The sequence below is a fragment of the Notothenia rossii genome (genome assembly GCF_949606895.1).
Source record: "Notothenia rossii genome assembly, chromosome: 11".
In the NCBI taxonomy this organism is placed as follows: Eukaryota; Metazoa; Chordata; class Actinopteri; order Perciformes; family Nototheniidae; genus Notothenia; species Notothenia rossii.
The window spans coordinates 8,114,440-8,128,210 of NC_136910.1; the positions used below are offsets into that span (position 1 = coordinate 8,114,440).

Genomic DNA, 13,771 nt, shown 5'->3' on the forward strand with positions numbered 1-13,771 from the left:
GAGTTTTAGGCCTTCTGTGGCTTTTGATGTTTAACACTGTAATAATTGTAGAAATGTCTATATTATCTGACAGGAGGTCATTTGTATGCCTCTTATTCATATTCACAAGTTGTTACGCACAAATTGGTCACCAGCGTACTTCTGTTGTTGGGTGAGAACCTACTGAGTTTCATTAATTGGTTTCTAAGAAATGTCTGCACCCCAATAAAGTATGCCCCTCCACTGAAGATAAAAAGGGAAATATCCAAAACCAGATCTATAAGGTTTTCGCACAACATAATGAAAGCTTTTTTCCCCTTAAAACAATGTCCTTAATGTGTACACTTTTAAGAAGAAGCATGTTACTTGTGCCAATACAATGAAAGATGTTGCTCTGTAGTATTGGTTTACTCCTCCACTGTCAAAGTGTTTGAACACCTGCAAATACTTCTGTACACAGCTCTCTGTGAACTCTAAATAGCCCACACTGATATTTTTAGATGCAGCACTTTGGTTTCCTTGAACAAAACTGTTTTATGTACTAGGCCTCGAACCTGTCTGCCTGCTGACAAACCGGGAGATAAAAAAGCCTCGAATAGGATCAGTATTTCACAAAGTCGTTCAAGACACTTTTATTGTGTTTCTTTAAGACAGTTTTCTTTAAAACATCAGGATTTTGTTCAATATGCTTTACTTGTATTACATGCTTTATTGACATTTTTCAATTATGTTACAATTTATTCTCTAAGTTTATTTAATTATTTAGCATATTACATCAGAAGCCTGGGTGTTGCCAGTTGTGTAGCATGTCAAAATTAAAACGCTGGGCGAATAAAATAAGATTAATGGTACTGTAGAGCTGTTACGTAAATCTCCATTCATCTTGTTTAAAAGGAGGATTTTCATTACCCTTTACATTATGATATAGCGCAGCAACTACATACACTGTAAAAACAAAAAGGCTCATAATGGACAACAAAACAATGACATTTCACTGTTCATTAAAGAACATTCATTTTTCTTTTGTTAGTAGATGTTGTAATGTATCTATCTAGCCCCTAAAAAAAGGTTCAATATTGTAAAATATCCATGTGTTAGATCATGAATGGTATCAATTTGGCTGATACTGTTTTTCCGATGAATTAAATATTAAATGTTTTTACTGTTTTTCATTTATTTCTCGTTAAATGTTCTGGATTATAAACTTAAACTGTAAGTGTAAAAATCATGTACATGTGGAAAATATTGTATAATAAAAGCTAGAGGTGATCCTTCCTGTACAATAATTACAGTTACTATTAGTTTTATTCTAATGCAATTATTCAATTTGTATGTTTTTTTTGTTTGCTATTAGGAGGTTCATAAACTATGTCGCTAAAAAAATAAACAGTTACATTTTTAATTAGGTTTTAAAATTTTTATTTCAGCATCTGTTTTCCCTCGACCGAGCGACTTTTCCTTTGCTTCATGCATGATTCAGGCACTGATAATGCAGGTCCTTAAACAGTGGAAACAGTGGTTTCATGTTTCCAATAATGCTGTACTCATCTCCAGACGATCGATCGGTCTCTGAGCTAAAGTATAAGGGCATGGAAATGTAGAAGAAAAATAGATATGCATTGCACCAGAACAAGGGACTCACCAGTTTTGTTCAGCCCGTAAGAAACACTGAAACTCAGGGATTCATCCCCCTTCTCTGCTCCAATCTCTAAAATCCAGGGGATTATTTTACATCCATCTGTCAGTGGGAGAAATATTAGTTACCTGGATGTTACTCCAGTTCTTCCCACAGGATTCACAGTAGAGTGCTGTAGGGATGTGTTGTCGTTTTTTACAGGCCAACCAGTTTGCATTCATCCATGTGTTGTTTGGATTATTGCTAGAATTGACCTTAAAAAAACCATAACGCATGCTTTCCCTAATAAAACGTATTCTGGTCCATCTTCCACAAAAACAAAAAAGTATGCAAAAGCCTTTATACCCCAAACAGATGTTATTAATGTAGTAAAAACACAGGGGGAAGTTTTAAGAGATGTGTGAAGTAGTGAGTTTGGTAGAACTTGACTTTATGACAGGGAAGTAAGTTATTATTGGATTTCAGTCTGCTTACCGGTTGAAGAAAGACAAAAACTGAAATGGGTCTACACGAACTCGAGTGCTACAATATTTAATGGTTTTAAAATTGCAGTCACATTATTGGATTCTTCTTATTCTTCGTCTTCTTCTGTTGTTTTAATTGCGGTCGTTTTCTCACGCTCTCCTATCTAACGTTAGCTGTTGGACGTAAAACGTTAGGGTTTTTCGCAGTCTTGGTAACTTTTCTACGTCCAATGCGACCATACATGCGCACCTCCATTCAGGAATATCTTCACTTTGTTGCAGCAAAACACGTCGACCCATGCATCCCTCATGTAAACTGCTATGTTTACTGTCAAGCTAACTAACAACCAATGGCAAGTACTGACGGTTAAAAGCCATGGCTAAAGTCCGGCTAGCAAACAATGTACCACACCTCTACAAGTAACAACAGTCTCAGCCTGAAACACAATGATATTATACTTCCTGCATTCAAAGGTAAGTAGTGCTTAAAAATAGCTAGCCACTTCCCTTTCAAACCAGATGATCTACTACCAGTGCATAGCATGTAGCAGGAAATGGGTGTTTGTTGCTAATGCCATATAAACTACCATGTAGCGTAGCCTGAGCTTTCATCACCTGTTTTAGGCCAGAGAACATTTAATGTATTTAGCATTTTTGTTTTAGAGGAGCGAGGCTTCTTTGTAGGTTGGAGGTTTTCGATTGTATCCCCAAACAGTTCAAATAAATTAGTCTGCTCTTGTTTCTGAACTTGTTGCCCTGAGCTGTCCCCCCTTTCTAAAGAGTGTCAAAGAAACATTTCGTCGACCTTTATTTTCTCCTCTGTATCACAAACATTGAGAGAGTACGCCTGGATTGAATGTGATCATTTATTATGTGTATGTGATGATGGAGTAATTGTATGACCACAAGTTTATTTCAGCACATAAAATACAACAGGAAGGATACTCAAGATGCGCACTGCAAATGATATATGATCGGCACACACGCACACACAGACACACACAGACACACACAGACAGACACACACACACACACACACACACACACACACACACACACACACACACACACACACACACACACACACACACACACACACACACACACACACACACACACACACACACACACACACACACACACAATTAAATTCAAATGGATTGTACATGTGAATGCTAAAGCAGAACTTATACAATAATGCACTTTTTAGTAAAACACAAAAAATATTGTTTATGCAAATTCAATTGTTACTAAAAAAGAGGCAATTCAAGACAACATTCTCACTTATTGCACAAAGGAAACTATGTGGCTTTGCAAAGAAATATAAGCATACTGCATAGCTGAAATAGCTTGATAAAGCAATCCTTCTTATATTCATAATATAATCAACCTTATTTTCTCCCTGTCAATTATATAGGTAATCTCAAAACCTTATTTCAAAGCATTTCTATAACTTTAATATCTCAATTATTTTATTCAAATCACAAGCTTTTTTTTTACAGTGTGCCAATATTCTTCTTTAGATCTGTAATACAGAATGCATGAGCCAAAGCCACCTTCATCTATTTACATTCCCCATACAGCACTGTAATGTTGGTTTAGTCAAATCATTTTAACATCATGACCAAGACATTACCTGACTTTGTCAGTGAAAAAAAAAGGTAAAAGGATGTTTGAAGCTATGAGACCTATCTGTTCACTGTCTAGTCTTTTGTTTCTCTGCCTTGTCCTCCTTCTCCCTCACTATCTCATATTCTCAGTCTTTGTCCTTCTTCCCTCCTAACTCACCTCCACCTGTGCCCTCCATTCCCAGCGTTTGGTACTCCCCCCCTGTCATTCCCTCTTTCTTCAGTGCTTCATATCCTCCTTCTGCTCCAACTTCCCCCTTTATTTTAACAGTGTGGTACTCCCCCCCTGTCATTCCGTCTTTCTTCAGTGCTTCATATCCTCCTTCTGCTCCAACTTCCCCCTTTATTTTAACAGTGTGGTACTCCCCCCCTGTCATTCCGTCTTTGTTCAGTGCTTCATACCCTCCCTCTGCTCCTACTGCACCCTCAATTTTCACAGTGTGGTACACCCCCTCTTTCATTTCATCCTTATTCAGTGCCTCATATTCCTCCGTTCCCCTCTGTCCACCTGTTGCTTCTGCCTGGAGGAAGTCGTACTCGCCCTCCCTTTGGGCACCCTTCTGCAGCATCTCGTATTTCTCATCTCCTGACCTCAGTGGCAAATCCTCGTAAATTGCTCCTAAAAAAAATAAATAAAAAAATAAGTCCCTTATGTGGTGCCTTAAGTGTGCATACAAAAAGTGAAAAAGAAGTAGTAGTTACTCACCTGTTCCCTTCCTAAAACATCTGAACAAGACCACAGCTACTAAAATACATCCCAGTCCGGCCATCACACAGGGTACAATGATTAGGATTGGAGGTTGATCTGAAACTGAGACAGAACGTACAGAAATTGAAATCCCTCTGACTGACCCTTGGACGTGTTATATTAGTGGAATTCATCGTTAGCAGCATTTGTAGTGGTTTTACATGTTAATATTCAAAGCAACATGTTACAACTCGCAGAGCTTTGATAGGCCAAATAAGCTGTGTGCAAACTTAATTTGTATGGAATCAAAAATATATTTAAAGGTGTCGGCCAGTGACCCCAGTGACTTTGTATTGCACTGCCATAAAATAGGTTGGCTCACAATATTGGAATCAACAAATGGTCCAAACTGTCATGCTGACTTTGAATACCCATGATGGATCCACAGACACTGGATCCTGCAATACCCATAATGAAACTCTATTCCTTCATTTGTTAAAGCCTCTCTTTGTTGTAAATGCCATCAAACTCCACACCCCCTTTGTGTTAGTAGATGTGACTCTTACAATGTGTCCAACTTTGTTTATGAATTTAAACAACATGAAATTAGGCCGATTCAGAACATTTTCAAGGATTACTTTTACTTGATATATTCCATAAAATAAATTAGTAACCTGTAGTACTCAGTGTTTACAATTCCAAAGTGTTTTACATCAATTCCAGGCTGGCTGTTAGCAGTGTTTAATGAACAGTCATGGTGGCGGGCAACGAAAAAAGCGTATTTTCAGAACTAATCGTTTTTGGGTATCAATGTACATTGGCAAGAACAAAAACAGTAACTCACTGATGTAGACGGCGTTACTGAGAGAAGACCTCCCGATTTTCCACACAGCTCTACATGCATAGGTACCGCTTGATTTCGGTGGGCTGGAACCAATAGCTGCCCATTGCTGATCTTCATACTTATACCAATGGTAGGGGCTTGAATTGGGGCAACGTGGACAAGAGCATGACATGCCAGAAGAGAGAAAAGCCTTCATTGAAGGAGGCGCTGAACAAAATAAAAATGAGAAGACAGACTTAAAAGGCGGTCTATACAGGAAACAATTGCATGTGGGGAAACCAAATTCAGTACAGCAGCCATCAGGAGCAGTCAAAGGGTGTTGGTTGGGTGAACGTACCTTGGACATACACATCTTGATCATCAGAGGTCTGTTGGTATGGGGCGCCGGCAGGTTTATTTATGTACGTGAAGGTGGCCTCACACCTATATCTTCCCATTGCAGATTCTGTCACGTTAGAGATTGTGTGGGTAGGACTGGCGCTACTCGGAAGGATATCATTGTCTTTGTAGAAATCGGTGTGGCTGATTTGATTTGTACCCCAGGCCAGGCACTTCAGGGTCAGAGTCTCCCCAACTACAGCAGGCATAGGATACATCTCCAGCGAGATATCCTTATCTGAAAGACGATGAAACATTGATTTTTGGCCTACAAAAATGCTAAAAATACAATTTCTGAGGATATTTCAATAATGCTAATAAAGGTGAAAGGAACAAATAGAAAATGCTTTGTGATACAATAAAAAGAAAAAGCCTACCTGAGGTCCTGAGTGTGATTTGGTTACTTCTGCGTTGAGTATCATTACTACACCAGTAAATGGTCTCTGGGACGTACAGTCTATTAACCTGAAAGACCACACTCACAGTGTCGTTTTTAATCTTCAACTTAATCTTCTTTGACTTCTCTCCTCTATAGACCCAGCACATCCACCCCTGAAGACCATCCTCATTGTCAAGCTGCAGAAGAACCGAATCTCCGCTCCGCACCACTGGATGGCCTGTCTTGATGGTGAGTGATGCAATGGGAACGTATTCTGAATGGTAAATCAATAAAAAAATACTATTAGTGATAGGGCTTTCAAACTCCCCTTACATTTATGGGAGTTTGAACCGTGATACATGTTCTTGTGGTATATTTACCCTTGACTTCGATGTGGAAATCCTCACTCTTTTGCTGATTGCTCTCACATTGATACTTGCCTGAGTGTTCGCGGGCAGCCACTCCTATCTTCCAGGTGTCGTTTGTCAGTGGAAGTTGTTTTTCGTTGAAGTACCAAATCACATTGCTTTTACCTGAACATTTCAGATAAAACAAGTCCCCCTTGAAGATCACCTTGAGTTCGGGGGACATAGTAACTAAGGAAGTAGGAGATAAAGGAAAATAAACACAGTCAAGTATTTATAGGCACAGTTTATGTAATCTAAAGAAATCACAAAGGGCATGACATTATCAACTGCTAAAAAAAGATAGACGGAAGATGAAAGGATTTTTTTCAATATGTAAACACTGATTACCATGTGGCTTTTGCTGACATCTTCCCAGGAGCACAAACGCTGTAAAAAAATCCAAAAGATGTTATTCCTTCATAAAAGCTAAGTCTCTCATGGCTAATATTCCACCATTTATATTGTCTCTTCCATTTAGAGCAGGACATTTCAGACACTGATTCAAAATTAAAATAGTACATTTAGCAAAAATACTGATACAATTGTTTTTATTCAAGCTTAAGTAAGTATCTATTTCGTTTTTTTCTAAATTGACGGCAGTGTTACTTTAAATAATTTAGTAGAGAAACTTCTAGTGTAAGTGGAAAAAAACGTTGAAGAAAAATTAGTGCTAACAGTCCAAGTCCAAAACCGGAAAGGAAGAATTGTAGATAATTTCATTAAAAGATAAATTATTCACGACATGTTTGGAGTAAAATATTTGTTTTATATTTAAAAACATTTCGAAAACTTGTTTGAGTTCAATGTTTGGATACAGAAAATATAAATATAATTTTTAAGGTGTTTGCCCAGTTATACACATTATAGTGTAATAATTGAAGACATGCAAACGTATCCTTATGCATATTTATGCTTTAGTTCAAAGTAATTCAGTAAAATGACATCTTCCATTAAATAATACTTGTTACACAGCTTCCTGAACACATTCAGAGAAGCTGTTAATGCAAAATAATTTGTATTTATTTGCAAAATCAAATCCACATCAAAATCAAAATGTATTAATTTTCAGAATTTGTCTCAATCTTTATTTGTTCTGTCTAGAGATGCTGAAAATGAGCTCTGCCAACGTCCTACTCCTCTCTCACCTAAGTTCTCCGCTGATAGATCAGTGTTAGAGTACCTACCGCTGCGGATTCAGTTCCTTGCAAAAAGGCACCAACGGTATTTTTATATTGGCAAACCCTTGGTGTATTTGTGTAATTTCAAATGCAATACATTAAAGACAATTCAGCTAAAAATAATAACATTTTACTTTGTATCAGCTATGTTGGAAATTACACTTATTGCTCTCATCACCAAGATTGACAACTCCACCCTAAGATTCATTGTTAAATCTTCATACAAAAAGTGTAAAATGTGATATTTTGCACAATATAAATACATACAAGTCCTTATAAAACTAATATAATTCAATTTCAGCAAATAAAAACCTTACAATCCTGAAACTACTTTGAACTGTATCAACCTTTTTGTTAGATTCCTCTTACCTGCCAGGAGCAGCAGATGTGTAATTCCCCTCATGGGAACGGTCAGAGCAACACCTTCAAGCGAAACGACACAATGACTAAAACCCGGAGGTGACCAGACACTAAGTGGTTATGAGTCTCAATGAGGAAGTTGCTTTTGCGGCTGAGCTTAGCAGAGTTAAAAGAGGAAAAACTGTAACATAGATATTCAGCATTCTCATGATTTAGAAATACTGCAACAACAACATTTTTTTTTTTGTCATCTTCGCAGTAAATTGTGACTAATGAAGGAAGAGAGGAACTTCATAACCCCATGCAATAATAAAAAAGACCCTCAGTTCATTACCGAGAAATGCATTAGACGAAATAATAAGAAGAAGAAACTGAAAGTAGATGGTTAAAAAAGCCTGTAAAAGTGTACAGAGGGCATTTAATACTTTCTTTCTTGCACTTATGAATGCACATATATACAAATGCTTTACCTGCATAGCCTCATCTGCTCTATAGGAGAGTTCAGACAGCATAAAGGGTGAACAGAATATCAGAGAGGAGTAACTTAAAATGACAAATGTGGATTAAACAGACATTAAAGACAGTTAATGGTATATCTGAATCCTAGCTAAGCTAACAAGGCAAACAACCGTTTCAAACGAGACTAAAAGCAGGCCCACTTTTGGGGAAACAATAGTTAAACTCACTTGGTAAACAAGGCATGGTATGGAGGCTCTGGAGGTTGCATGAAAGGCACAGACAGAATAAGTCAGAAGCAAGAAGAGCCGTTACGAGCTGCATCACAATTTAGGCCCTAAATCCTGTGAATAATAATAATATATTATAATCATTTGAAAGATGAAGTCCTTTTGTGTTAAAGGAGAGCCTTGTGATCCTTCCAAAGAGCTAGATCAAAGTAGTGGTGCATTCAGGTGCTAAGAATCAGAATCAAAACACTTGGTTAATCCCAGGGGGAAATTAAGTTTGTTGACAGGATAGGTTGTTGTAGGATAAAATAAATAAATATTTATACAACGATAAGAAGTTAAAGAAGTAAAAGCCCTTGCCACTGGGCCACAGTGTCTTTGGCACAGCGTCTAAGCAAACTAGAATCGTCGTAAATATATGCGCAAAACTTTATCAGCAACACCTTGTGAATGACAACTTCAACTTTTAAATGTACATCTTGCAGTTCATATATTTGTCCAGTCCCTTGTGTGGTTCATTTCCAACTAAATGCAAATCACATAACACATCATATCTGTATGAGCTGCTTAGGACCCTCTTCTTGCACCTTGTAAACAGATGACTCACATGCAGGACCTATATGGGTTACTAACAATGGGCTGCAAACAATACGTTTTCTGCAGATTTGGGAACATTTGGAGAAGTCTTCGTTGGCCTTAGCTCTTGCCAGTAATATTGCAGTGAAGAAATTACCCTCTGTTCATTTTGTTATTTCTTATTTAAAAACATTTCTGAGAAACTACCGCAGCTGTTTATCAGATGAAATGGCTGAGTCACTACAAAGATCGAAACCAAATGAGATGGGTTGAAGTGTTAGTGGTCGCTGACTGATGTGAATCTAACACACACTGAGGCTCCAAGGCTAAAAGAGGGAAACAAATATATGGTTAATAGAAACAAATATATGGTTAATATTTGTTAATAAAAAATAGGTGACAACTATCAGTCTTGTTGATCAATGCCCAGATAAAGCTGTAAACCTCTTAATGAAATGCATGGCAACATTAAAACATCTTTACAGAACATAACACTTTGTCTTTGTTCATGGGCAGGTCATTTCAGGACACTGTGGGTTTTAGATGTTAAATGAGATAGCCGCATTTCACAGCTTAGTTAGACACGTCTTCTTTCACACATTCTAGAAGAATACTGTATATCTCACGCACTCCTGTCATGCACGTCAAGTGGAAGAAATACTCCTATTATTTAATTGAGTTAAAGTACCAATACTGCAGTATTAAAAACCTTTAAAAAAGTATTGCGTTGAAGGTCATACTCAAGTAAAATGAAAATAAAGTATTAGCATTAAAATATACTTCAAGTTCCAAAAGTAAAAGTACTTGTTATGCAGAATGGCCTCGTTAAGCACAATATCTTTTTATTATTGTACTGTAGTTATTGATGAATTATGTGAGTGTGTTCATCACGTAAATTCTGCACTTGGTAAAAGTGGCGTTTATTTGAATTACTATGATAAGATAAGATAGAGCTTTATTGTCTCCCTTAGGAGAAATTCGTCTTGGGCATCGAGATAATACACATAAAACATTCAGGTCAATCAGTCATAGATACAGAACAGAGATCACATATCACATGGCAAAGAAACAAACAAGAAACATACAGGTACAGCACTTTCCCTATTGCACACACATAATGAAATTGCACTTTCCCTTTTGCATTCATACATAATCAAATATTGCACTTTTCCCTACTGTATTCATACACAAATCAATATTGCACCTATGCATAGTGTCCGTCAAATTGCACATATCCCTTGTTAGAGCTACACAGTCTTTTGCATATAGTAATTGTAGTTTGTCATTTAATTTGTTTATTATGATTTTGCTCACATTAGAAGTATATATTTGTGGTAATATTCTGTTAAGTTAATAATAATTTGTTTAGTTAATTTCTTTGCTTTATATGTTAGTCTTTATTTGGGTTAATTTATTTAGTGTGATTTTTGGTTTAGACACCTGGGGGTAGTGGTGAGCACAGGTAAGGGTGTATATAGGCAGGAAGTGGCAGACCACCTGTTTTTGCACCTGGGTAATGGGCACATGGTTTTTTACCAGCACGAGAGAGGATTGTTTGTGACCGAGAAAAAGATAAAACCAGCCTCAACGACAGAACCCATGCCTGGAAATTGGTTGACTTTCTACACTGCGTACATTACCTGCCCAGGGTGCCAGAAGTGAGCCGTTTGAAGGTTTTAACTTATTTTGAGTTTAAGTTTAGGACAAACGGCCACTACATCCCTATTTACACATAATGCACTTCCCCTATTTAACCTTCTCGGTTGCACAAACTACACTGGAAACATTGCACCACCTTTCTGACTGTTCAGCAGCTTGATTGACAGTGGAACAAAGGAAAACTTATACCTGTTCAATCTACAGTTTGGTAATCTATACCTTCTGCCCTCAAGGGGGCAGCAACTCAAACTCTCTATACAGGATGTGTTTGGGGTCGCATTTGATTTTACGACCTTGCTTTCTCACCATCTCCTCAAATATCTCCTGAAGAGAGCATGGTGGAGGCATGCCAATTCTTTTTCCAGCCCTTTTTATCAAGCTCTGAAGTTGTGATTTAGATTTAACTGACAAGTTACCAAACCATGTTGTGATGCCATAACGAATAATAGACTCAATTGCTGCCCTGTAGATTGTAGAACATTAACATGATACATTTATCCACTCCATAAACCCTGAGCCTACGCAGAAAATGCAGGCGCTGGCTTATCTTTGAGCCTACCTGATCCACCTGATGGGCCCAGCCTAACTGAGCATCAAAATAAATCCCCAAATATTTAAAACGTGAAACCTGCTCGACTCCCTCCCTGTTGATAAGGACGGGGCTGTGATCACCTACTGACTTGGGATCAAAGATCATTTCCTTTGTTTTTTTAACATTTAACAGCAGGTTGTGCGCCTCACACCACTTCACGACTTCTTCAATCTCAAGTTTATAAATAGAAATGTCTGAGTCTCTAGTCAGTAGACTAAGTATGGCTGTGTCATCAGAAAACTTTGTAATGTGGTTGAAGATTTTGCCGAGTAGCTTTACTTATAACTACATAAAATAATGTATGAGTTTAATTATATTTTATATTTCTAATCTAATTCTGTGAAGTAGCTTGTAACGAAATACGTGTAGTGGAGTAAAAGTATAAAGTAGCATAATGTAAAAATACATAAGTAAAGTACCTTCATATTTTTAAAGTACTTGAGTAATTGTACTCAGTAATTTTTACCACTTCTTACATGTTCCCAAGAACATAAAAAGGTTTGAATTGTATTTTAGAATCCAGACATGGTTTCGTTTTGTGCAATAGGGAAATGTTTTCAGCAACACCAATGATTAAACATAGTTTAAGAGGAAGAAAAGCTTTGTCCTTTATCTAAAGTAAAATGTTTCTTTCGTTTTAAACTCCCTTTATCAAACATTACGTTCCCCTGATTCTCAGAATTCTCTAAAGAGGAAGATAAAAGCATGTCAACCCACAGTGAGTTTTGAAACGCACATTTCAGCAACAGCATTCTAAGAACTATATTTAAAATGGTAAATGTGGGGGGAAATTCTGAAGCAATTGGAGTCAGGACTCAAAGAGAGACACGATGGAGAGCTGGAGCGTTGATGGCAAACACTGACGGTTTATTTGGAGCTTCGGCCAGTAGAATTCACAAGACAAGTCACGGGCCACGGTTTGACCACACGGTTGAGATGCCACAATCCTAGTTCGGAGTGTAATAATCAACATTCTTTATCAGCGAGACTAAACAAATATGGACCCTGAATCTAACTAGAGCTGTCGTCCATAGGAAAGAATGTGCGCCAGGGAACCTACGTTCCTAAAAAGAAGGGCTTCTAGATGTCCCTGAACAATAAACTATCTCATGTCAGCTTGTGCTCGGTCATAAGCTGCATGGGAACAACAATGCCCCCAAGCTGCCCCTCCTTAAGAGAGATAGCAGCAACACCCAAGGCCGTAGACCAGGGTCGGACTGGGACTAAAAATCAGCCCGTCCCACTTCGGTACCGCCAGCCCACCTCGGTACCGCAAGTAAATACCGCTAGTAAATTGTCAACGGGGGGGTGTGCACCTATGCCATGGGAAAGGAGACTGTGAAAAAAGAAAATGATGAACTGTGTCAAAGGTTGAATACCTAAGCAAATTATTCCCCAACAGTAAATAGAAAACAATAGGGTAAAACAAATTCTTGGAACCACTGTTTACATCGAGAAAAAGAAGTGGAGGCCTCTGTTTCAGTTACTTCAAATGGCCACCAGAGTCCAGCACTGCATCGGGTTTCCTTGAGAGAATAATTCATGAATGAGGCCTTATAGGAGATGTAAGCCTGTGACTGTGGGCAGTGAGCCGCTGTTTCACTGTACTGTAAAACATATGATATATATACAACGTTAAACTTAACTTGGTATTGTATTTATGGTTTTATATTTGCAAGAACTCTTAGTCCCTGAATGCAGCAGTCACAAGTAGTGACGCCAATGTGACTGATCTGATTGAATTATATAAAAAAGACTTAATTAAAATACATTTTGTTGATGTTATTCACTCTAAAAATGCTTAAGACATCATTTTCTGGGTCAAGCCACTGATTTAAGGCAAAACCATCTCTGTGCTTCACAGCTTCGATTTCATTAATCAATACATTTATTTTCATTTGAATCATTCATCCTGCCCTCCTATCCCGTCTCTCTTGTTTCTTTCCTCTTCTACTCTAATTATTAGTAAGTGCACTCACAAAAAACAAACAGAATATTAACCCCAGCTAGCATATTTATTACCACTGTATAGTCCATCTGCCCGTGACCCACTTTTCTCTCCTTGCCTGTGGCGTTAGAGGCGTTCACACAGAAAGCAGGAGAAAAGCTACTTTCTCATACTCAGAATAAGGAGGACATTGGGCCAGCAAAATGCAGCAGGAGCAGCAGGGTAGGATGAGAGGAGCTAAAACACGCCGTGGAGTAGTGCACCATTAAAGGAGAGCACCCACTAGAGCTCTTATCAAGAGTTACAATGCAGGTTTCATGTCGTCCTTAAGAGTGGGAGACGGCAGGATACTCACAGACTGTTGTGTGC

General features: G+C 38.0%; 1 protein-coding gene across 2 annotated transcripts; it reads right to left on the reverse strand.

Moving 5' to 3' along the window:
- Positions 1-2,931: 2,931 nt before the first annotated feature.
- Positions 2,932-8,066, reverse strand: LOC307023652 (uncharacterized protein). Of its 2 annotated transcripts, none has more exons than XM_079657064.1 (8): positions 7,951-8,066; positions 6,752-6,790; positions 6,377-6,592; positions 5,995-6,270; positions 5,577-5,855; positions 5,240-5,446; positions 4,414-4,512; positions 2,932-4,326 (listed from the first exon to the last, which is right to left on the reverse strand). In XM_079657064.1, exons 1-8 carry the CDS (start codon positions 7,982-7,984, stop codon positions 3,836-3,838), a joined length of 1,641 nt encoding a protein of 546 aa, XP_079513190.1. In that variant the 5' UTR covers positions 7,985-8,066; the 3' UTR covers positions 2,932-3,835. The 2 variants fall into 2 exon arrangements, with proteins under 2 accessions (XP_079513190.1, XP_079513189.1); XM_079657063.1 differs by having other exon boundaries at positions 4,414-4,518.
- Between the last annotated feature and the right edge of the window lie 5,705 nt (positions 8,067-13,771).

What these genes read in the sequence shown, in the direction of transcription:
- LOC307023652 (XM_079657063.1), bottom strand. Translation starts at nt 7,984, where the DNA reads ATGAGGGGAATTACACATCTGCTGCTCCTGGCAG. An exon ending in ATGTCAGCAAAAGCCACATG is followed by an intron (nt 6,593 to 6,751) that starts GTAATCAGTGTT and finishes CTACTTCCTTAG; the next exon opens with TTACTATGTCCCCCGAACTC. An exon ending in TCAAGATGTGTATGTCCAAG is followed by an intron (nt 5,447 to 5,576) that starts GTACGTTCACCC and finishes TATTTTGTTCAG; the next exon opens with CGCCTCCTTCAATGAAGGCT.